The sequence below is a fragment of the Nerophis ophidion genome, linkage group LG01 (assembly GCF_033978795.1).
Source record: "Nerophis ophidion isolate RoL-2023_Sa linkage group LG01, RoL_Noph_v1.0, whole genome shotgun sequence".
Classification (NCBI taxonomy): Eukaryota; Metazoa; Chordata; class Actinopteri; order Syngnathiformes; family Syngnathidae; genus Nerophis; species Nerophis ophidion.
The window spans coordinates 39870145-39896610 of NC_084611.1; the positions used below are offsets into that span (position 1 = coordinate 39870145).

At 39.7% G+C, this 26466-nt stretch overlaps 1 protein-coding gene, 1 long non-coding RNA gene and 1 other non-coding gene across 4 annotated transcripts in view; 1 reads left to right on the forward strand and 2 right to left on the reverse strand.

Annotated features, from left to right (window-relative positions):
- LOC133554206 (neurogenic locus notch homolog protein 1-like) overlaps nt 1-22472 on the reverse strand; it is a 129042-nt gene extending 106570 nt beyond the window's left edge. For both annotated transcript variants that reach the window (XM_061902680.1, XM_061902675.1), the window contains exons 1-2: nt 22193-22472; nt 20159-20240 (exon numbers count right to left, since the gene is read on the reverse strand). In XM_061902680.1, the coding sequence (XP_061758664.1) occupies nt 20159-20240; nt 22193-22250 (140 nt within the window). In that variant the 5' untranslated portion in view covers nt 22251-22472. The remainder of the gene's footprint in view (nt 1-20158; nt 20241-22192) is intronic.
- LOC133569427 (uncharacterized) lies at nt 1955-8929 on the forward strand. Its single transcript, XR_009809815.1, has 3 exons — nt 1955-2050; nt 7621-7747; nt 7826-8929. It is a non-coding gene; the product is annotated as an uncharacterized LOC133569427 (long non-coding RNA).
- On the reverse strand, nt 6691-6772 carry trnal-aag (transfer RNA leucine (anticodon AAG)). The gene has a single exon. It is a non-coding gene; the product is annotated as a tRNA-Leu (tRNA).
- Nucleotides 22473-26466: the final 3994 nt, after the last annotated feature.

Here is a 26466-nt window from a genome sequence, read left to right on the forward strand (position 1 = left end):
GGACGAACACAACTCATTACAGACAACACAAAACGGCCTGTTCCCAGTAGGGTTCACTAAAAGCACATTTGAACTGTTTAAAAGTTTAGCACTAAGACCTGATTTTGACCAACACACTTTTAATACACAGAGATGCCTGAGACATATCAAAACTTGTTCAAAAATACTGTAATATGGGACTAAATTGCAATTTAATGTGTCGTGATTAACTTTGTTTAACACGATTACACTGCAAAAACTGAAATCTAAGTAAGATTAAATTAATATCTCAAATAAGGGTGATATTTGCTTATTTTCTGTCTGATAAGATAATTCTTCTCACTAAGCAGATTGTATGTTAGCGTTTTGGTCCTAAATGATCTCAGTAAGATACCACAGCTTGTTGCTGAGATTTTATGACCTATATTGAGTAAAACATGATTGAAACTGAAATTTCAACTGATGCAAAGCTGTATCATCACCACTCACAAGTATAAAACTACTTTTTTTTAAAGTAATAATTTCTTTTTTCAAGCATGAAAAAAAAATCATGACTTTCACACAATTGTGTCTCATAGTTAAAACAGATGACAGCCAAATTAACTTTGCCGTTTTATTTTCAATGAAACAATAGAAAATACGTACTCCTATAGTAGTACAGTTGGCACAGTACAGTAAACTGACAGTTAATATTTAAACATTTAACATTTCTAACAATTTTGAACAGAAAAGGTTCATGCAATTTCTTCCAAATTAGAATAAAAACATTTTTGGCCGGGGGCCGGGCTGTATATATATGTGCACTAATTGACTGAAAGAGCACTTGGCACGATGATGTCATGTTGTCGATGGAAAAATGCATTTTTAGACAATATGATTTGCCTGAGCGGCTAGGAGACCCCAAGAGTAACAAACGGTTGCCTTGTTGCCTTTCCATTGAGAACAATAAATGAGTTTTAGTATAAGTTTGCTGGTTTCAAGAAATGTAATGCCGAGCGCATATCGTTATGTCAAGATAATGGCACTAGCATTTACTTCATTTAAGAATATTTTTCAGCATATTGAGCAAAAAGGTCTCTTTTTTTTCTTCCAAGAATAATGCACTTGTTATTAGTGAGAATATACTTATTTTAAGGTATGTTTGGGGTTCATTGAGGTTACCTAGTTTTGCTTGTTTTGGAAAGTCTTGACAAGCCAAATGTTCTTGTGGGGCGGTATAGCTCGATTGGTAGAGTGGCCGTGCCAGCAACTTGAGGGTTGCAGGTTCGATTCCCGCTTCCGCCATCCTAGTCACTGCCGTTGTGTCCTTGGGCAAGACACTTTACCCACCTGCTCCCAGTGGCACCCACACTGGTTTAAATGTAACTTAGATATTGGGTTTCACTATGTAAAGCGCTTTGAGTCACTAGAGAAAAGCGCTATACAAATATAATTCACTTCACTTCACTTGTTCTATTGGCAGATAATTTTGCTTAGTTCAAGTACAATACCCCTCGTTTTTTAATTTTTTTTCTTGTTTTTGAACACTGAGTTTTTGCAGTGGACTGTTTGATCTTGGAACAGATTATTTCCATTGTTTATTATTGAAAAAAATATCTACAAATGTCCAAACAAAGAGGTTAAAGTTCAACTGGTAAAGCCTTTTAAGAAAATTATGACCGTAAGACAGTCCCACTACTTACAGTCATTTCTTTTTGTGTTAATTATTCAATGTTATAGTACAGGAGAAGGCTTCTTCTGTCTACATTTCTCATATAACATTGCCTCGACAGCAACTCGTCTGCAGAATTTGTCCCACGGATTATAAAAAAAACCCCCTCCAAAAACAAGTCAAAAACTTTGTTTCCTAAAGATTACTGCATTGCATATTGGTCTCGTTTTCTGGCGCTCCTCACCAAGAGTCAAACTGAGTTTGTCGTATTTGTGTCTCCACCGCCCAGTCTCATTTCCTGACTATTTGGTCCTGCGCCTGTCTGATCTGTTAAAAGCGTCGCCCGAGGGCAGTCGCTCTCCTCCGCTGTTCGTTCCTTCGCGCCTACTATGAGCAGCCATCATGGGAAATCACACATAAGTAAGTCCAACGGCAGTGTAAATCGCACAAAGTCAACTTGTTTGTTGTGGAACAGCCAAGTATCACATCTCCTGGCCTTTGGCACAGTGAATGACAGGGAGAAGCATTGCTTGCTTATTTGCCTCGCCTTTCATCAATCCTTCTTTTCTTTGCTCTCTAATTGTACATGAGAGCTGAACTGCCTAGCCCGCATCTGCAAGTCGTCATTAGAGACACTCATTATTTGGAAGCCTTCGGGGAGGCTGGGATAGGGCCAGCTCAAATTGTCACATCCCTAATGTTTGTGTGTGTTTGTCTGTTGAGGGTCACCGCAGCGCTAATAACTATCACCACTGCTCACTTTACGAGGCTGGGAACCACTTTACGGTTGTCTGCAGGTGGAATGACAGCACTCTCTTATCATATATATATATATATATATATATATATATATATATATATATATATATATATGTATATTAATAAAATATTAATATTAATAAAATACTTAGTCACCAAAACGCAAAGTTTTGTTTATATATATATATATATATATATATATATATATATATATATATATATATATATATATTAGGGCTGCAAATCTTTATGTGTCCCACGATTGGATTCAATATCGATTTTTTATCAATTCAACACGATTCTCGATTCAAAAACGATTTCTTCGCAATTTAAAATGATTCTCTGTTCATTCAATACATAGGATTTGAGCAGGATCTACCCCAGTCTGCTGACATGCATGCAGAGAAGTAGATTTTTGGAAAAAGCTTTTATAATTGTAAAGGACAATTTTTATCAACTGATTGCAATAATGCAAATTTGTTTAAACTATTAAATGAACCAAAAATATGACTTATTTTATCTTTGTGAAAATATTGGAAACAGTGTGTTGTCAAGCTTATGAGATGCGATGCAAGTGTAAGCCACTGTGACACGAGTGTTCTTTTTTTAATTTTTATAAATGTCTAATGATAATGTCAATGAGGGATTTTGAATCACTGCTATGCTGAAATTATAACTAATATTGATACTGTTGTTGATAATATTCATTCTTGTTTCACTACTTTTGGTTTGTTCTGTCTCGTGTTTGTGTCTTTTCTCAATTGCTCTGTTTATTGCAGTTCTGGGTGTTGCTGGGTCAGGTTTGGTTTTGGAATTGGAATGCATTGTTATGGTATTGCTGTGTATTGTTTTGTTGGTTTGATAAAAAAAAAATTAAAAAAATAGAATAAAAAATTAAAAAAATGATTTTTTAAAAATGAGAATCGCGGTTCAAATTAAAATCGATTTCATCCCACAACCCAAAATATATATATATATATATATATATATATATATATATGTATGTATATCTATATATATATAAATATATATATATATATATAGATATACATTTATATATACATATATATCCCAGCATGCACCACGCGCTTCTTCTTCTATGGGGGAAAATAGGGTCTGCGGCCGCTTACCGTAGTTGCGATACCTGTTGTGGCTCAATATTTGTACATATAAAAGGCGCACCGGATTATAAGGCGCACTGTCAGCTTTTGAGAAAATTGGAGGTTTTTAGGTGCGCCTTACTGTGCGGAAAATACGGTACTTAGTTTTTTTTTATAAGTGTAGGGAAATCGAGGGAAAACATAAAAAACAATAAAACATTTTTTTGTTAGAACTAGTTGTTGGATGTATATATAGTTTTTATGTTTAATATGTAGCACTTTGGAATTTGATGTCAAATGACAAGTGCATTATAAATACAAGTTATTATCCATCCATCCATCCATTTTCTACCGCTTGTCTCTTAATATTATTATATATGATGAGTTTTAGCATTTAGAAAAGAACCACCTTTCTTCATTTATCCATTTTATTCAATTAATGCCTTCTCCTCTTTGCATAAATACAAATAAAGCATTTACAGTAAGTACATGTTATGAGAATGTGGGAGTCCGCCTGCGGGCAGCCGTTGTAGTTTTTGGTGGTGATGCACTTGTACTGTACATGCTTACACTGAACACTGTCATCTGTTTTTTTTGTTTACACTGAAACAACAGTTGACTCAATCCGTTTTCAGTTATAAATGGTGTTGTGTAAACATTTTTGTCAAAACGCCACTTATGAATATGCTTAAAATTGCAAGTGGACAAAATGAATAGGAAAACCAAGTACAGAGAGTCGCACACATAGCAATGTGAGGCAGTTGTTGTGTAAAGCTGAAAGGGCCAAAAAAGGTTAATCGCGGGCATTTGGGAGCGTGCTGCTGCGTGGGCGAGCGCGCGTCCCTCGTCATTCCCACCAAGTCTGCAAACAGGTGGTCTGACAGGGAGGAGGGTGGGGTAACAACGACCACCACTCCTCCCAGGAAGAAGTTAAGGACTGGTAGATTTGTCCTGGCAATTGATAACTAACAATAATCACTAATCCTCAGTGCTGGTTAATTCTCCATCAGTCAGCTCACTTTACATCAAACACATTCACCAAAGGGAATCTGACAATGGCGGCAGACATGAATAAAAAAAAAGCCTGTGTTTCACCATTGTGTGATCATATGATGAGATACGGCACATTTTCTTCCCTTGCACCGCTCTGAGGCTATTTCCTGACTCTCAATGGAGGTGTGTGTCAATATGTGTGTGTGTGTTGGGGGGGTTGGGGGGGGGCTGCTAAAGACGGACTCATCTGACCACAGCAAACAGAGGTGCCATTGAAGAATCTGCAGAACTGGAAAGACAAGGTCTCACTTTCATTGAAGTGGTGGTATATTGTAGCATTCACTGCACATACCAGCATGGTAAAATGGCCCTGTTTGTTATCAGAGAAGGCAACCCCCCCAGGAGGAAAATGTGAAAATCCTCTGACATGTTAAATTTTAATGTGCCACTTTTGTATTTTACAAAAAGGCTATGACGAAGTGAAATAAGCACTGCATAAAAGCATGAATTCATTAGATGTCATGCGTCACGCATCAATAGAAGAAATCTGGTCAGGTGAAAAGCCAGGTGTTCTAGTAATGTTAAAGATCCCATATTAAACTTTGCATCAGTCCATCTTAGATGATCTCGGGCCCAGAGAAGTCGGCAGCGTTTCTGGATGTTGTTGATAAATGGCTTTCGCTTTGCATAGTAGATGTTGAAATCCCTAAATTTCTTGCAATTGCACTTTGAGAAACGTTGTTCTTAAACTGTTTGACTATTTGCTCACGCAGTTGTGGACAAAGGGGTGTACCTCGCCCCATCCTTTTTTGTGAAAGACTGAGCATTTTTTGTGAAGCTGTTTTTATACCCAATCATGGCACCCATCTGTTCTCAATTATACCTGCACACCTGTGGGATGTTCCAAATAAGTGTTTGATGAGCATTCCTCTGCACTTTGAAAAACGTTGTTCTTAAACTGTTTGACTATTTGCTCACCCAGTTGTAGACAAAGGGGTATACTTCGCCCCATCCTCACTTGTGAAAGACTGAGCATTTTTTGGGAAGCTGTTTTTATACCCAATCATGGCACCCATCTGTTCCCAATTAGCCTGCACACCTGTGGGATGTTCCAAATAAGTATTTGATGAGCATTCCTAAACTTTATCAGTATTTATTGCCACCTTTCCCAACTTCTTTGTCACATTTGTTGTCATCAAATTCTAAAGTTAATGATTATTTGCACACAAAAAAATGTTTATCAGTTTGAACATCAAATATGTTGTTTTTGTAGAATATTCTACTGAATATGGGTTGAAATGATTTGCAAATCATTGTATTCCGTTTATATTTACATGTAACACAATTTCCCAACTCATTTTGAAACGGGGTTTGTATTTTTAAACCAATTTCAAGGGGAACTGCACTTTTGTTTCGAATTTTGCCGATGGTTCACAATCCGTATGAGAGACAAGAACACATATGTTGTTGTTTTTTGCATTCTTATTTGTAATAATCGGCTCCCTTTAGGAAGCTAGCCATGCATCTAATGGGAACAATGCATTCTGCCTCTAAATCACTATAAAATGCTTCCAAAAACCGCCAACAATACTTTGTTTACGTACCACAACCTGTATAATAACTTAGCTGTACCAACATTATAATTGTAAGAGCAAACACCAAGGAACTATTTTTCTAGAGTAGCAACACATCGCTTTGCTCACAGAGACACACTCACAGGGCTATGGCGAGAGGTAAGCTATAGCTTCTGTGTCAGCATTCCAATGCCTTTTGAGTATAGCAGTACACAACACAATGCGATAGGACACCGATTTGTACTGACTGAAAAAGATGAACAATCATGTTACAGTATCTGAAAAGAATTAGCCCACATTTTATGTTTTGTTTCTACATAGCTACCTTGACGGTGTATGTAGTTGTAATCACATGCATAACAAGCATGTATCATGATCAATATTATAAAGATTTACTTGTTGGACAGTTATCTGTTTGGTAAACGGCCAGGGATGTTTCCCGTAGATTTTGGGAAGGTGGAAAAAAGTTATTGACGAATTTCTTACTATTATTGATTGATTGAAACTTTTATTAGTAGATTACACAGTGCAGTACATAATCTGTACAATTAACCACTAAATGGTAACACCCGAATAAGTGTTTCAACTTGTTTAAGTCGGGGTCCACGTTAATCAATTCATGTTAAAATATATTTGGCAGCAGTGGGATTCGAACCCACGCCCCCAAAGAGACTGGAGCCTTAATCCAGCGTCTTAGACCGCTTGGCCACACTACCTTTATTTATATAAAGACTTACAGTGTGTATACGTTGATGGAGGATTTTAAAAATGTTCAGGAGGAGTTTTTAAGGTAACACAAGGGACTCCAATTAGCCGCGTCTTACGAGTGTTGTTTCATCCTTTAGAATGCAAAAAAAATACATCTGTGTTCTTCTCAATGATTGAAAGAAAAAATTCCAAAAAAAGTGCAGTTCCCCTTTAAATGAGTCTCAGAGGTGCCACAATACAGTAGTGTGGTGCCCTTGATGATGGAATTTAGACATCTTAGGGACGCCGTGGCGCAGTTGGGAGAGTGGCTGTGCGCAACCTAAGGGTCCCTGGTTCAATCCCCACCTAGTACCAACCTCGTCAAGTCCATTGTGTCCTGAGCAAGACACTTCACCCTTGCTCCCGATGGGTGCTGGTTAGCGCCTTGCATGGCAGCTCCCTCCATCAGTGTGTGGGTGAATGTGGAAGTAGGGTCAAAGCGCTTTTGAGTACCTTGAAGGTAAAAAAGTGCTATACAAGTACAACCCATTTAAAAGTGCTTTCAGTAAACCTGACTAGGAAATAGTTGTTTTGTTTGTGCGTAGCTTTGATGCTAATGAGCTGTGTTTGTCAAGGCCTGTTTTCAACAATGTGTCTACATAGATAGATAGATAGTACTTTATTGATTCCTTCAGGAAAATTTAAATTCCAGCAGCAGTGTACAGAATTGAGAAGCGCAATTGTGTAATTTACAATATCGACTTTTTACATAAACATTGTAACTCTGCACTTGTCCAACGTAACAGTGTCATGATGGCCATTCTCCTGCCTTTTTTTCCACTTGTTTTCTACACCCCTCTCCTCTTGTGTCTGTAAGTCTCCTACCCGGTCATCAGTTGCAGGTGTGCTGCCAGTCATCCGAGCCCACCTGCTTCTTCTAATCAACCAACTGACTTAAACCCTGGATCTCCACCCAGCCAGTACCAGTTCGCCCGTTGCCTGCGGTAGAATCTTGCCACGAGCTCACTTACTCTGACCTTCGCCCTGAACCTTTCGTGAATCCTGTTTTTGTATTTCCTCAGGTAGTGGACAGACATTTGACCCGGTTTTCCTGGAGCTGATTTTTCGTTACGACTGATTTATTTTCTCCCGTGATTTTTTTGTTACTAAATAGAGATTTTTTACTGATCTGCATTTGGATTCTTATTTTTTTTGAGACCACAACAATTAGATCCCATATAGCACATACAACAATGTAACATTAGAGATTGGAACAGTAGAGGGCACACACATTAGCGACATTAGCATAGATATGTGAACTACAGTGCTAACATTAGACATAGGGCTGGGCGATATATCGATATACACGATATATCGCGGGTTTGTCTCTGTCCGATATAGAAAATGACTATATTGTGATATTCGAGTATACGTTCTCACACAGTTGCTTTTAGCTGCGGGCATTACATGACAGGCTCTCCTCACTCTTTCCTGTATCTCCTTCTCACAGACAAGCGCACTTTCTGACACACATCACATACTGTCACGTCATACGTCACATACTGTCACGTCATACGTCACATACGTATACGCTCTCACCCAGCAGAAAGGTAGCAGCATGGGTAACGTTAGCTGTGATGCTAGCGGAGCCATGCGAGTGGTAATACGAGAGAAAGAAGGTGCGAATGAAGGAAGAATTAATTCCCAAGAAAAACAGCAGGGGGTCCATCGTCTGCCGGTGGTTTGGCTTCAAGTGGGAATATGTCATACAAACAACCGTAATTTGTCAAGTGTGGGCCAAAAGCGTTGCTATAAAAAGTAGCATCACTGCTAATATGTAGCATCATTTGAAAAGTCACCTGCTAGAGAATGAAGATCATTTAATAACGTCCGTAGTAACCTACCACATAGCGAAGGACGAATACTATTTCATTTCCTATTATGCAGCTCATTTATATTTGACACTTTAAATGTCTCAACTTGTCCAGGGTATACACCGCCTTCCGCCCGATTGTAGCTGAGATAGGTACCAGCGCCCCCCGCGGCTCCAAAGGGAATAACCGGTAGAAAATGGATGGATGGATTTAAAATGCCTCTGACAATCTTGCACTTTCTTTTTGGAAATGACATGAACGTTTGTGCCACTGCTTAATAACTGTTTAATAAATACAGTTTTGGTCAATTGACTTAATTGTGATTTCCTTCTCTGCATGAAATTTTAAAAGTAGCATACATTATTGCAGTATGAACAGGAATGATTTAATGTAGACACATAGAATCATCATACTTCAATCAATCAATCAATGTTTACTTATATAGCCCTAAATCACTAGTGTCTCAAAGGGCTGCACAAACCACCACGACATCCTCGGTAGGCCCACATAAGGGCAAGGAAAACTCACACCCAGTGGGACGTCGGTGACAATAATGACTATGAGAACCTTAGAGAGGAGGAAAGCAATGGATGTCGAGCGGGTCTAACATGATACTGTGAAAGTTCAATCCACAATGGATCCAACACAGTCGCGAGAGTCCAGTCCAAAGCGGATCCAACACAGCAGCGAGAGTCCCGTTCACAGCGGAGCCAGCAGGAAACCATCCCAAGCGGAGATGTCCCCAGCCGATACACAGGAAAGCAGTACATGGCCACCGGATCGGACCGGACCCCCTCCACAAGGGAGAGTGGGACATAGAAGAAAAAGAAAAGCAACAGCAGATCAACTGGTCTAAAAAGGGAGTCTATTTAAAGGCTAGAGTATACAAATGAGTTTTAAGGTGAGACTTAAATGCTTCTACTGAGGTGGCATCTCGAACTGTTACCGGGAGGGCATTCCAGAGTACTGGAGCCCGAACGGAAAACGCTCTATAGCCCGCAGACTTTTTTTGGGCTTTGGGAATCACTAACAAGCCGGAGTCCTTTGAACGCAGATTTCTTGCCGGGACATATGGTACAATACAATCGGCAAGATAGGATGGAGCTAGACCGTGTAGTATTTTATACGTAAGTAGTAAAACCTTAAAGTCACATCTTAAGTGCACAGGAAGCCAGTGCAGGTGAGCCAGTACAGGCGTAATGTGATCAAACTTTCTTGTTCTTGTCAAAAGTCTAGCAGTCGCATTTTGTACCAACTGTAATCTTTTAATGCTAGACATACGTATTCCCATGCTAGTTAGCATGGTTACTTCTGTGATTATATGCATCAAGTGTTCATTCAAGGCCAAGGCAAAATATCGAGATATATATCGTATATCGCGATATGGCCTAAAAATATCAAGATATTAAAAAAAGGCCATATCGCCCAGCCCTAATCAGACATAAAGGGAAAATCTCATGTTATCGATGACAACCGTAGAGTTTTTGTGGTGCGTGAAGGAAACTATAATAGAATGCGGCATGATTGATGGAATAACAATCAATAACATGGCAAAGGAATGCCTTCAAATGTATTTTACATAATTTGTGACTTTACTCACGCTAACCAATCATATGATAGTGGGTATCAAAACAAGGCACGTAACGTCCTGGGGAAAGAGACGGGTGAAGTCTTTACACAGCAGACAACAAAACTTCTGTTTGTTACTGACAACAACCATAGTTATTATGTTGAATCTAGTGTGAGAACATAAGTCATCAAAGGAAATCAAATGAGAATTTCTTGCATAAGTGTAACTAAGTGACTGATTAGCATCGTATAGAACAAGGCAGAGAGTATAAGAAAGGTTGAAGAGAAGATTTTTCCTGGTCTGTAGTGAACTTTTCAGTCAGATATGGGAGAGTAGAGACGTGGTATTTTGGGTATGGAATGTCAAGTAGGTATGGCTGTCAACTGAAACATCCAATGCCACTTACTTGAACTCCACATGTCAAGTTCAAGAACCTGTCTTCTTCTTTTTTTTTTTACTTCAGCTAAAAATTCCCTGACAACATTTTCAACACAAACTTCTCACCATGCTCGTAACCGCAAACGCTAACAGAACACATCAAAACACGCATCCACAGTTGGAGTCGGACAATTTCTGGAGGCACGTTTGTGAGAAAGGGCCAACTATAGCTCAGGTGTTAGAGGTGGCAGAGAGAAGCTAGCAGTTTGCTAAGAGTAAGCGGGCAAACAGTTATGTAATGTTTCCAACAACTTCAAGGGATTTTTTCTACCCCCGACTCCTAGGCTGAGGATGGAATTCTATTCATGCGAGAGCGAGCACAGTCTTCATCTAACTTTTTGTTCCTGATTTACATCAGACTATAACCTGACTTAACATGAATTGATTAACGTGAACCCGACTTAAACAAGTTGAAAAACTAATTCGGGTGTTACCATTTAGTGGTCAATTGTACGGAACATGTACTGTACTGTGCAATCTACTACAAACCCCATTTCCATATGAGTTGGGAAATTGTGATGGATGTAAATATAAATGGAATACGAGGATTTGCAAATCATTTTCAACCCATATTCAATTGAATATGCTACAAAGACAACATATTTGATGTTCAAACTGATAAACATTTTTTATTTGCAAATAATCATTAACTTTAGAATTTGATGCCAGCAACACGTGACAAAGAAGTTGGGATAGGTGGCAATAAATACTTAAAATACAAAATACAAATACAATAAAAAGTTGAAGAATGCTCATCAAACACTTGTGTGGAACATCCCACAGGTGTGCAGGCTAATTGGGAACAGTTGGGTGCCATGATTGGGTATAAAAGCAGCTTCCATGAAATGCTAAGTAATTCACAAACAAGGATGAGCTGAGGGTCACCAATTTGTAAGCAAATTGTCGAACAGTTTTAGAAAAACATTTCTCAACGAGCTATTGCAAGGAATTTAGGGATTTTACCATCTACGGTCCGTAAAATCATCAAAAATTTAAGAGAACCTGGATAAATCACTGCACGTAAGCGATGATATTACGAACTTTTGATCCTTCAGGCGATACGGCATCAAAAACCGACATCAGTGTGTAAAGGATATCATCACATGGGCTCAGGAGCACTTCATAAAACCACTGTCAGTAGCTACAGTTGGTCGCTACATCAGTAAGTGCAAGTTAAAACTCTACTATGCAAAGCCAAACCCATTTATCAACAATATCCTGAAAAGCCCCCGGCTTGACTGGGCCCGAGCTCATCTAAGATGGACTGATGCAAAGTGGAAAGGTGTTCTGTGGTCTGACGAGTTCACATTTCAAATTATATTTGGAAACAGGGGACGTGGTGTCCTCCAGAACAAAGAGGAATACAACCATTTGGATTGTTATAGGCGCAAAGTTCAAAAGCCAGCATCTGTGATGGTATGGGGTCTATAATTGCCCAAGGCATGGGTAACTTACACATCTGTGAAGGCACCATTAATGCTGAAAGGTCCATACAGGTTTTGGAGCAACATATGTTGTCATCCAAGCAACGTTATCATGGACGCCCGTGCTTATTTCAGCAATACAAGTGTTACAACAGCGTGGCCTCGTAAAAAAGCGCGGGTACTTTCCTGGCCCGCCTGCAGTTCAGACCTGTCTCCCATTGAAAACGTGTGGCGCATTATGAAGCGTAAAATACGACAGCGGAGACCACGGATTGTTGAACGACTAAAGCTTGACATAAAACAAAAATGGGAAAGAATTCCACTTTCAAAGCTTCAACAATTAGTTTCCTCAGTTCCCAAACGTTTATTGAGTGTTGTTAAAAGAAAAGGTGATGTAACACAGTGGTGAACATGCCTTTTCCCAACTACTTTGGCACGTGTTCCAGCCATGAAATTCTAAGTTAATCATTATTTGAAAAAAAAAAAAAAGTTTATAAGTTTGAACATCAAATATCTTGTCTTTGTAGTGTGTTCAATTGAATATGGTTTGAAAAGGATTTGCAAATCATTGTATTCCGTTTATATTTACATCTAACACAATTTCCCAACTCATATGGAAACGGGGTTTGTAATAAAAGTTTCAATCAATCAATCTGATGAGATTTGGTAAATGGGACTTTCCAGGTTTTGTACTAAAAATGGGCATATTTACCCCTTGTTAATAATAATCGAATTGTGCAAAATTTAATATCGATTTATAACCGTGAAACAAAATGGATTGCAATGCTTCTCAATGTTGAACAGGTTTGCTCTCTATAGAAGAATGTGGCATCATCTTTGGAAGTTGACCTAAGCCCATGAAGACTTCCACTATGGTAATTCAAGTGTTTAACAAATTGAGGAAATGTGGTCAAATGCAAATCCCTGATCTGCAGATGTTAACATTATTTGTGTATGTAAATGGATAGGTGGATGTGTAAATTCAAATTAGCATTGTGAAAAATGAAAGTAATTTGTTGTCACCAACCGCTGCAGGCTACAATTAAATAGCAACACATTGGCATGACTACAAGTCTGGTGTGCTGGAAGAAAACATAGAGGGTGGTCAAAATGTAAATTAACAAGTGATCATCATCTGGATTTGAAAGACATCATGGTACAGGACATTAATATATCATTTAATGTATATAGGCAAACTTTTTTAGTTGGACACTGCAAAATGGTGCTTTTACATTTTCAAGACAAATGAGAATTCTTTTGTGCCATGTTCATTTTTCTGACCGCTTCTACCTACATTTCCTGCGCTACATAAAAACCCAGCTTGATGGCAAAATGATGCACAAAAAGTTAAAGAATAACTGAAAAAACAAACGCAGATAACAAGCAAACCTTACAACTGCAGTTATTTTTTTGGGTTCATCTACAGTTTTTTGAAAACAGTTGCATGTGCAGACAATGTTTTTAAATTAAAAAAATGCCTGACGACATCGTGCCAATATCACTTCTTAAAGGAGTCATATCATGAGTTTTTTCACCTATATTTAAAGCACTTCCTTGTGGTCTACATAACATGTAATGGCGGTTCTTTGGTCAAAATTTTGCCTAGATTATGTTTTACAGACCGTTTTCTAGAGCTTTCTGACCGTTTCTTCAGGATGTTTCATTTTGTAAGCCATCTTACAAACCCCGTTTCCATATGAGTTGGGATGTTGTGTTCGATATGAATATAAACGGAATAAAATTATTTGCAAATCCTTTTCAACCCATATTCAATTGAATGCACTACAAAGACAAGATATTTGATGTTCAAACTCATAAACTTTATTTTTTTTTGCAAATAATAATTAACTTAGAATTTCATGGCTGCAACACGTGCCAAACTAGTTGGGAAAAGGCATGTTCACCACTGTGTTGCATCAACTTTTCTTTTAACAACACTCAATAAACGTTTGGGAACTGAGGAAACTAATTGTTGAAGCTTTGAAAGTGGATTTTTTTCCCATTCCTGTTTTATGTAGAGCTTTAGTCGTTCAACAGTCCGGGGTCTCCGCTGTCGTATTTTATGCTTCATAATGCGCCACAAATTTTCGATGGGAGACAGGTCTGGACTGCAGCCGGGCAAGGAGAGAACCCGCACTCTTTTACTACGAAACCACGCTGTTGTAGCACGCGGCTTGGCATTGTCTTGCTGAAATAAGCAGGGGCGTCCATGATAACGTTGCTTGGATGACAACCTATGTTGCTCCAAAACCTGTATGTACGATTCAGCATTAATGGTGCCTTCACAGATGTGTAAGTTACCCATGCCTTGGGCACTAATACACACTCATACCATCACAGATGGTGGCTTTTGAACTTCGTGCCTATAACAATCCGGATGGTTATTTTCCTCTTTGTTTCGGAGGACACCACGTCCACAGTTTCCAAATATAATTTGAAATGTGGACTCCTCAAACCACAGAACACCTTTCCACTTTGCATCAGTCCATCTTAGATGAGTTTGGGCCCAGCGAAACCAGCGGCGTTCCTTGGTGTTATTGATAAATGGGGTTTGCTTTGCATAGCAGAGTTTTAACTTGCATTTACAGATGTAGCGACCAACTGTAGTTACTGACAGTGGTTTTATGAAGTATACCTGAGCCCATTTGGTGATATCCTTTACACACTGATGTCTGTTTTTGATGCAGTACCGCCTGAGGGATCAACGGTCCGTAATATCATCGCTTACGTGCAGTGATTTCTCCAGATTCTCTGAACCTTTTGATGAGTTCCCGGACCGTAGATGGTAAAATCCCTAAATTTCATTGCAATAGCTCGTTGACAAATGTTGTTCTAAAACTGTTCGACAATTTGCTTACGAATTGGTGACTCTCGCCCCATCCTTGATTGTAAATTACTTAACATTTCATGGAAGCTGCTTTTATACCCTATCAAGGCACCCACCTGTTCCCAATTAGCCTACACACCTGTGGGATGTTCCAAATAAGTGTTTGATGAGAATTTCTCAACTTTATCAGTATTTATTGCCACCTTTACCAACTTCTTTGTCACGGGTTGCTGGCATCAAATTCTAAAGTTAATGATTATTTGCAAAAAAAAAAAAAGTTTATCAGTTTGAACATCAAATATGTTGTCTTTGTAGCATATTCAACTGAATATGGGTTGAAACTTGTTTGCAAATCATTGTATTCTGTTTATATTCACATCTAACACAATTTCCCAACTCATATGGAAACAGGGTTTGTATTTACTTGAGGTCCACTTTGCCAACGTCTTCTGCCTGCCATCGTTGTTGTCGTTTTTAGCGCTTCCATAGCGAGTGTACTGACAGATTAAGTTTGAACTGTAGGCTAATTTGTATAAGAAATGGCGACAACTAGTAAGTATGCATGTCCGTGAGGATAAGATAGCGAAAAAGTGGTAGCTTATTGACCACATCGTCAGACTACAATGACGGACGCTTGCAAACCACTTTGGGTAAATCTCCAAGTGCCACATATTGATCAGCCGCGGACGTCACCAATGCAATGTGGAGCAGATTCCAAACAGCTTGTTTCCTGGAAGTTTGAAGGAAGGCAAGAATGTTTTATAAATATATCTGCAAAGCTTTGATGGTTTGATTTCAAGATTTTGGGACTCATGCAGATCCCAAATACAAAACAACATGTACCTGTCACACCTGGGTGAAGTCTTGTCTGGGTTTCATGTTGTCTTGTCACTTACTGTTTTATTTTGAAAGGTTAACTCTCACTCTTGTTTCAGATCACTTGCCCTTCCTCCTGTGTCACTGGTCTGATGTCTCTCCTGATTGCCTGACTGTGCCCACCTGTGTCACCCTCCCTCATGTGTATAAATGTCTCATCCTCCTCTTGTCCTGTGCCAGAGTGTTTTGTATCTTTGTGTGCGTACCTCCAGCGGTCCTTTGCCATAGCATTGTCCACAGCCACAGCCATAGCCACGTTTTTTGTACTTTTTTGGATCCACGGGAGTATTTTAATTTGTAAATTTTCTCAGGTAAGATTAGCTTCCTAGCATCACCCCCGTTGGAGCGCTTTTTGTTATACTTAGTAGTTTTTGTTCATAGCCCCTTTTTCCCTCCGTAGACAAAAGCGTTTTTGAGTTATTGATATTTTTGTTAGTTTAGAGCAGTGGTTCTAAACCTTTTTTCAGTGATGTACCCCCTGTGAACATTTTTTAAATTAAAATATCCCCTAATCAGAGCAAAGCATTTTTGGTTGGAAAAAAAGAGATAAAAAAGTAAAATACAGCACTATGTCATCAGTTATTGATTTATTAAATTGTATAACAGGGCAAAATATTGCTCATTTGTAGTGGTCTTTCTTGAACTATTTGGAAAAAAAAAGATATAAAAATAACAAAAAACTTGTTCAAAAATAAACAAGTGATTCAATTATAAAAAAAATATTTCTACACATAGAAATAATCATGAACTTAAAGTGCCCTCTTTGGGGATTGTAATAGAGATCCATCTGGATTCATGAACTTAATTCTAAACATTTCTTCACAAAAAAGAAATCTTTAACATCAAAACTTATGGAACATGTCCACAAAAAATATAGCTGTCAACACTGAATATTGCATTGTTGCGTTTCTTTTCACACTTTATGAACTTACATTCATATTTTGTTGAAGTATTATTCAATAAATATATCTATAAAGGATTTTTGAATTGTTGCTATTTTTAGAATATTTAAAAAAAAAAAAATCTCACGTACCCCTTGGCATTCCCTCAAGTACCCCCAGGGGTATGCGTACTCCCATTTGAGAACCACTGGTTTAGAGGTCAGGTTAGTTCTGTTTTTGATAGCCTGTTTTGTTTCTCCCGTTTTGGACCCCTTCCCATGTCCGAATAAATATCTGTTTCTGAAAACTCTGCATCTGTGTTCAGAGTCCTGTTCTGGTCGTGACAGTACCAACAGATACGAAAAGTTTCTTTTGGATAAAAAGGCCCCTTTATAAGTTGGCACAAAAGCACACGTTTAATCTTCGATGTTGCTATACAATGGTTATTTTTTTCATCACATTTTAATTGTCTCTTGCTTGTCCCTTCTTCCCTCTGTAGCACTTTGAGATTCCAGGAATATAAATTGGATTAAAAGTAAATTCATAATTATCATTATTACTTTTACCATCTACACGTCGTCAAAGTGACAATGTTTTACCAAAATACAGTCTTTTGTGAACGGCCCCATGCTTTATTCAATGGATTCCATAAAACACACTTTGAGTAAAGTGGTTTATACAGTAATCCCACACACTTACACAGAATATTTGGCAATCCCGCTCAAAACTTTTTCAAACTGGAGCAAGCACCTCATCTCCATGGTTAATTGGAGAAGTCTGAGAAGGAGAGTGCTGAGGCACAATGATGGCTTTGTGCCCCCCCCCCCCCACCCCCCACCCTCGAAAAGAGAAGGAATGGAGGGTTGGCGGGAGAGCGTGGCGGCGTAGTGTAGGGAGGCGACTGGAGGAGTCAAAAAAAGGGGGTGTATAACAGAACCAGACCAAATTAAGTTATGGCGGGAAACTCAAGATGGCTGCCTGGCTCTACAGTATGTGAGCTCTGCTAACGTTACAGTCACATTTTAACAGCAACATCAGGTTAGGTTATCGTATTTGCTAAAGAAAAAAAACCTCCAGCCCCCACGCCGTTTGTAGCTGACTAACGAATACATTTTAAGATGTGTAGCGAAGCCTGATTATTCTTATGATTTGTTTTTTTCAACAAAGCTGTTCTCCGTAAAGTGGTAGGCAGGTACGAAGGGCTTTCTTTTCTAGCTAGTGGCGGGTCAGAGTCGGTATCACATCCATGAGAAAGGAGGTTGTGAAAAGCCACAACCTGGCTGCAAATGGTATGCCAGGATGTGACTGTACTCGTTGAGCTAATGGGCTGTTAAGAAAGGGTTTCCGGAAAACATCCATTCTTATGTAACAGCGGTCATCCTGTGCAGTCCAGCCCTGCTGGGCTTGAACAAGGGACCACACATCTCTGCCGATTGAGAGTTAATTGGGCAGTGCTGACCAATGAGCTAAAAGGCCCAGTCTGTCAACTCATTGTCCAGCCCAGCTCTTAAGGCAGTGGGGATTGAGGTTTACACAACGTATTGTTGCGCAGCCACACTCCCTGACATCCATTACTAGAGATGTCCGATAATGGCTTTTTTGCCAATACCCGATATTGTCCAACTCTTAATTACCGATTCCGATATCAACAGATACCGATACATACAGTCATGGAATTAACACATTATTATGCCTTATTTTGTTGTGATGCATTCAACAATGTAACAAGTTTTTTTCCAAAAGAAATCAACTCAAGTTATGGAAAAAAATGCCAACATGGCACTGCCATATTTATTTTTGGAGTCACAAAGTACATTATTATTTTTTAAATGCCTCAAAACAGCGGCCTGGAATTTGGAACATGCTCTCCCTGAGAGCACATGAGCAGGTTGATGTGGACGGGGTTGGGGGAAGCAGGGGGTGATAGCAGGGGGTGTATATTGTAGCGTCCCAGAAGAGTTAGTGCTGCAAGGGGTTCTGGGTATTTGTTCTGTTGTGTTTATGTTGTGTTACGGTGCTGAGGTTCTCCCGAAATGTGTTTGTCATTCTTGTTTGGTGTGGGTTCACAGTGTGGCGCATATTTGTAACAGTGTTAAAGTTAATTATACGGCCACCCTCAGTGTGACCTGTATGGCTGTTGACCAAGTATGCGTGGAATTCACTTGTGTGTGGGGAAAGCCGTAGGTATTATGTGATTGGGCCTGCACGCAAAGGCAGTGCCTTTAAGGTTTATTGGCGCTCTGTACTTCTCCGTAAGGCCATGTACCACTCTGTACAGCTGCGTTTTAAAAAGTCATACATTTTACTTTTTGAAACCGATACCGATAACATCCGATATGACATTTCAAAGCATTTATTGTCCAATAATTTCGGCAGCCCGATATTATCGGACATCTCTATCCATTACACATGCACTTTAACTTAGTGTAACCGGTGGTGTTTTCCTCTGCGTTGTGTGGATTTTATGGAACACGACCGACTTTACTGATAATACACAGAATACAATTGTCGTTAATAATTTTTTGCCATCGTCGAGTCCCTCTCCCGTTATCGTACACTAAAGGGAAGTTACGTACAGCAGTGAAATAAAAACATACCTGATAATACACAGATTACAATTATCGTCAAGAACTTTTTGCCATCGTCAAGCCCCAACACAAATATAATAATGAACGAAGAAAGGAACTTAAGTTCTTAACATGACAATACATATTCTGTCAACGCATGGACGCCTACCTCTCCCGTTATTGTAGACAAAAGGGAAGTTGAGGGCGTGTCCAACACATATAAAAAGACAGGTGTCACAGTAATTATTGCAGTAGGAGGGACAACGAGACAATGGTTCCACATTGACAAAACATCAAACAATATTCAGGTATTTACATGTAACTTACACATTTTTTGTAATTATAAAAATAATAAAACATTATAAAATACATTATTTACAAGACATAATTGACCCTGTTACACTACAACAGGAGCTGGAGCCTATCCCTACTAAAAAAGTTGGACTACATAGTGGACTGACTCTGATCCCACACTAGATACTAGAAAGCCAGCTATGTAAACCACTACACTTCCAACAGGGCGACCTAATATGAGTGTAAAGGCACTTGACGGCAGACAAAGCGCATAACTTGTCTCCATGTAGAAAACTCTACTGCCATCTGTCCAGTGGGAGTATGAGGGAGACGGAGGGCTACTTAGGGACAAAATCCCAGGAGAGTGGGTGAGGGGGGTCTGTGTCTAGAAGGACAGGGTCTGATGGTCTGGTCTCTCTGGGAAGCCTCACCCAGATTAGTCACACAGAATTAATCGCGGCCGAGAACAATGGCCGCCGGGCTTCTGGCAACCCCAGCTGTCGCTCGGTGAAAGAAAAGTGAAAACAAGATTTAGTGCAGAGGGGGGCGCACTTGGTGTCCAACCAGACCAGGAAAAAAGTGAGGCCTCACGTGCGCGGACCAAAACAAGTCAACTGCAGGTATTCAAACCAAGAAATGACAGAGAGTTTTTGAAGGTACTCACATGCACTGTCCATTGCCATCCGGGGTGGCCTCACACCTCCCCTGGTTTAAACACGCATCCGTGGGCATGGAGCATCTTAGGCCTGTGAAGGAAAACTTTTAATAACGACAAACACCTGCACTTGTTTAAATAACTTTCTTAGAGACTGTTTACAGGTGGGCCACCCCCAAAAATGTCACTTCTAGGTGTGATTTTTTTTTTTTTTTGGTTTGGGCTTGACAGCGGAGCCTCTGAGCCCAAAAACGGAGCATCTACCAACCCTGTTTCCATATGAGTTGGGAAGTTGTGTTAGATGTAAATGAATGCAATGATTTGCAAATCATTTTCAACCCATATTCAGTTGAATACGCTACAAAGACAACATATTTGATGTTCAAACTGATAAACATTTTTTTTTTGCAAATAGTCATTAACTTTAGAATTTGAAGACAGCAACACGTGACAAAGAAGTTGGGAAAGGTGGAAAAAAATACTGATAAAGTTGAAGAATGCTTATTAAACACTTATTTGGAACATCCCACAGGTGTGCAGGCTAATTGGGAACAGGTGGGTGCCATGATTGGGTATAAAAACACTTGCCAAAAAATGCTCAATTTTTCACAAGAAAGGATGGGGCGAGGTACACCCCTTTGTCCACAACTGCATGAGAAAATAGGCAAACCGTTTAAGAACAACGTTTCTCAAAGCGTAATTGCAAGAAATTTACGGATTTCAACATCTACGGTCCATAATATCACCAAAAGGTTCAGGGAATCTGGAGAAATCACTCCACGTAAGCAGCAAGGCCGGAAACCAACATTGAATGACCGTGACCTTCGATCTTTCAGACGTCACTGTATCAAAAACCGACATCAATCTCTAAAGGATATCACCAAATGGGCTCAGGAACACTTCACAAAACCACTCTCACTAAATATAGTTTGTCGCTACATCTGTAAGTGCAAGGTAAATCTCTACTATGCAAAGTGAAAGCCATTTATCAACAACATCCAGAAACGCCGCCGGCTTCTCTGGGCCCGAGATCATCTAAGATTAACTGATGCAAAGTGGAAAAGTGTTCTGTGGTCTGACGAGTCCACATTTCAAATTGTTTTTGGAAATATTCGACATCGTGTCATCCAGATCAAAGGGGAAGCGAACCATCCAGACTGTTATCGACGCAAAGTTCAAAAGCCAGCATCTGTGATGGAATGGGGGTGCATAACTTACACATCTGTGAAGGCACCATTAATGCTGAAAGGTACATACAGGTTTTGGAAGAACATATGCTGCCATCTAAGTGCCATCTTTTTCATGGACGCCCCTGCTTATTTCAGCAAGACAATGCCAAGCCAGTTACAACAGCGTGGCTTCGTAAAAAAAGAGTGCGGGTACTTTCCTGGCCCGCCAGCAGTCCAGACCTGTCTCCCATCGAAAATGTGTGTCGCATTATGAAGTGTAAAATATGACAGCGGAGACTCCGGACTGTTGAACGAATGAAGCACTACAAAAAATAAGAATGGGAAAGAATTCCACTTTCAAAGCTTCACCAATTAGTTTCCTCAGTTCCCAAACGTTTATTGAGTGTTGTTAAAAGAAAAGGTGATTTAACGCAGTGGTGAACATGCCCTTTCCCAACTACTTTGGCACTTGTTGCAGCCATGAAATTCCAAGTGAATTATTATTTGCAAAAAAAAATAAAGTTTATGAGTTTGAACATCAAATATATTGTCTTTGTAGTGCATTCAATTGAACATGGGTTGAAAATGATTTGCAAATCATTGTATTCCGTTTATATTTACATCTAACACAAATTCCCAACTCATATGGAAACGGGGTTTGTATAATACACTAAAAAGCCAGCAAACATGCACATGATATATTTGACACTGCAGGAGAGAGGCCAGAGAGCACATCTTGAAATATGACGCAAAGTGAATAAGGACTCATGAAACATGCAGCAAATGTCAACACGTTTGCAACAGGTAGATTTCATCAAGAGTTAAATAACAAGTTATAACATGAACAACAATTGTGTGTTTTGATGTTACTCACCTCGCGTTAGTCCAGTCAGCCACAAAAATAAAGTTAGTTTGAGCAACAAAATAGGCATTCCTTCTGGTTTAAAACGGTTGCACAAGTCCACATGGGTTTTTCATACATCCGACCGATGAGTGTCTGCAAAAAAAAAACGTTGTAAAAAAAACTTTCAGTTTAGTCCACAAGTGATCCACGGAATGACCAAAGTTAGGAATGTGAGATGTTGTCACTTCACTTGTCAGGCTGGAAATGACCCGACCGCCACCCTGCTCCGCTCGCTGCTTCACATCTGGGAGAGGGGAGGACCTTTCTTTCACGCGGTCCCACGGTAACCCCTAAACACACTCACGCACGGATGAAGAGATAGTGTGGAAAGTTTGTGCCGTAGTCTCACCAATGTATATGGTCTCACCCACGGCACGCTTCGCCTCCAGCAATTAGTCTCCCCCGGCCGATGGTGTCTGCTACTGCATACTAGCACGGTAAAAAGTTAGTGTTAGCTTAGTTGGTCAAAACTCGCCAAAATAACTAAAACCAAATTATTTGTCCAATTTATTTAGTTTCTGATGTTTGTAATCCGTACTTACAGTCATAAATAACATTTATCTGACCATAACTGGCAAATACCGCGAAAGTAAAGTTGTGACAGTGAGCATGCGCAGTAGGGGCACGGTATCACGATACTCGTTACTGAAATACCGCCGATATAAGATCTTTATGCGCTATTATCGATTTTTTAAATCAAAATATCACTACTTTTGACACTTTAGTTTTTTGAGGCGATGTATATCATTAACAGCAGGGGTCTCAGACACGCGGGCCAATTGCGGCCCGCGAGACATTATTTTGTGGCCCGCACCTTGATATGTAAATTTAATGTTAGCGTGGCCCGCTAGTTCAATATGAATGGCGCTTGACAGCGTCATATTTGCCATAATTGCCAACCCTCCCGATTTTTCCTGGAGAATGCCAAAAGTCAGGGCAATCATTCCCGGACAATCATTCTCTCGAACATCTGTCTATTATTCTCCCAGTCAACAATGTCCAATGGGTGCCGTTTTGACAGTGCCTTTAACGCCTTCTATAACCTGTACTAACATTTTTCGAGCTCAGTCGTATTTTATACTTGGCTTTTGGACACACACATCATCGCATGCCCATCCATCCATCCATTTTCTACCGCTTATTCCCTTTCGGGGTCGCGGGGGGCGCTGGCGCCTATCTCAGCTACAATCGGGCGGAAGGCAGGGTACACCCTGGACAAGTCGCCACCTCATCGCAGGGCCAACACAAATAGACAGACAACATTCACACTCACATTCACACACGCCCTTTTTTATTATGACGGCCCAACTGCATTTTGTGAAAGGATTTCGCAAACCCACGAGAAGCACTGCAAGGCATACTTGATCAACAGCCATACAGGTCACACTAAAGGTGGCCGTATAAACAAGTTTAACAGTGTTACAAATATGCGCCACATTGTGAACCCCCACTAAACAAGAATGACAAACACATTTCAGGAGAACGTCCGCACCGTAACACAACAGAACAAATACCCAGGGTCCCATGCAGCCCTAACTCTTCCGGGCTACAATATACACCCCCGCTACCTCCAAACCCCAGCCCCCAGCCTCCCGCCGTGCGTGGGTTGAGGTGGCGAGTTAGGGCGGCAAGATGTTCTGGGTATATTTGTTCTGTTGTGTTACGGTGCGGATGTTCTCCCGAAATGTGTTTGTCATCCTTGTTTAGTGTGGGTTCACAGTGTGGAGCATATTTGTAACAGTGATTAAGTTGGACATGTGGCTGGACAAACATGCCGTTAATACAATGACGATGTGATAAAATATTGCAGAGGGCGGTAAGGACAGGGCTATCACGACACTCTCTTGATACTTCAAGCCGTGTGATAGTCGGGACACATTTCGGGAGTAAGGTTGACCTCAGGGAGTCGTCGGGAGGTGCGCCAAACTTCTGTACTCACCTGGGAAAATCAGGGGGGTTGGCCATTCCAAGAAGGTGTATTCATTAAAAAGTGCATGTTTGATGTATTAAGAATTTTTTTCTCGTGGCCCAAACTCAACCAGTTTCTGCATTCAGTGGTCCCCAGGCAAAATGAGTTTGAGACCTCTGATTAACAGGAACACCGTGTAAAGTAACGAGATCAGTGGCTCAAGTGTTTACTGGTTTTACATGTTGTCAGGAAAAAAAAAAAAGAGTAAGCGTGTAAGTAAAAAGAGCAAAAAAATATAATGTGATGGAAAAAAAAATCAGAAATTTTATACAATAGTTGAATGTCTAAGTATGTGGGGGATGTTTTTCTATTTTTTATTTTATTTTTAAATGTTACAAACAAGTATATATCAACACTGAGTGTCAGCTTTGTGTTATAAGTTACATATTGTCCATTCATCCATCCATTTTCTACCGCTTGTCACATTCAGGGTCGCGGGGGGTGATAGAGCCTATCTCAGCTGCATTCGGACGGAAGGCGACGTACACCCTGACACGTACGTCAGGGTACTTATCACAGGGCCAACACAAATACAGAAAACATTCACACACTAGGGTCAATTTAGTGTTGCCAATCAACCTATCCCCAGGTGCATGTCTTTGAAGGTGGGAGGAAGCCGGAGTACCCGTAGGGAACCCACGCAGTCACGGGGAAGACATGCAAACTCCACACAGAAAGATCCCAAGCCCGGAATTGAACTCAGGACTACTCAGGACCTTTGTATTGTGAGGCACATGCACTAACCCTGTGCCACCGTGCTGCCCGTGGCTCATTGTATTGTTATTAATTATTAGTATCATTAGTATTTTTAAAATTACATTTTCACTGTTGTTTTTTTGCGACTAAATGTTGAGGGCCAATAAAACTTGAGCTTTGGTCCACAAATAGTCCCCTGGCTGCATTTTGGACACCCCTGTAATAATTAATGACACGAAGTTGTGTCTTTGTGTGTATGTAATTTGTCTGTATAGATTGTGTCTGATTTCAGCATTTAGAAAAAAAAAATTTACCAGAAAAATATCAAAATGGCTTCAGCACACTTTGGTTACGCAAGACTTGGTGAAAAAAGTTTGGACACCTTTTAGTTCGATCATTGAGATCTTGTCTAAATGAAAGAAAATGACTGACAATGGGGGCTTCACAGTGGAAGAAGGGTTAGTGCATCTGCCTCACAATACGAAGGTCCCAGGCTCGGGATCTTTCTGTGTGGAGTTTGCATGTCCTCCCCGTGAATGCGTGGGTTCCTTCCGGGTACTATGGCTTCCTCCCACCTCCAAAGACATGCACCTGGGGATAGGTTGATTGGCAACACTAAATTTGCCCTAGTGTGTGAATGTGAGTGTGAATGTTGTCTGTCTATCTGTGTTGGACCTGTGATGAGGTGGCGACTTGTCGAGGGTGTATCTCGCCTTCCGCCCGATTGTAGCTGAGATAGGCGCCAGCGCCCCCCGTGACCCCAAAGGGAATAAGCGGTAGAAAATGGATGGATGGATGGATGACTGAGAATGGTAATGAGTCACTTACTAATATAAAACAGCAAGTGTCTACATCAGGGGTCACCAACCTTTTTGAAACCAAGAGCTACTTCTTGGGTACTGATTAATGCGAAGGGCTACCAGTTTGATACACACTTAAATAAATTGCCAGAAATAGCCAATTTGCTCAATTTACGTTTAACTCTATGTCATTATTAATAATTAATGATATTTATCTTTGTGGAAACACTGATCATCTTAATGATTTCTCACAATAAATATATATAGAAACAGATAAATGTAAAAAAAAATAAAAAGGGTATTTCTGTCTGTCATTCCGTCGTACATTTTTTTTCCTTCTACGGAAGGTTTTTTACAGAGAATAAATGATGAAAAAAACACTTATTTGAACGGTTTAAAAGAGGAGAAAACACGAAAAAAATGAAAATAAAATTTTGAAAGATAGTTTATCTCCAGTTTCGACTCTTTGAAATTCAAAATTCTACCAAAGAGAAAAACTAGATTATTCGAATCTTTTTGAAAAAAAAAAAATAATTTATGGAAAATCATTAGTAATTTTCCCTGATTAAGACTAGATTTTGGAATTTTGATGACATGTTTTAAATCCAATCTGAGCTTTGTTACAATATATAACTAATTGGACCAAGCTATAATTCTAACAAAAACAAATCATAATTTCTTCTAGATTTTCCAGAACAAAAATTTCAAAAGGAATTCAAAATACTTTGAAATAAGATTCAACTTTGATTTTACAGATTTTTCTAGATTTTCCAGAATAA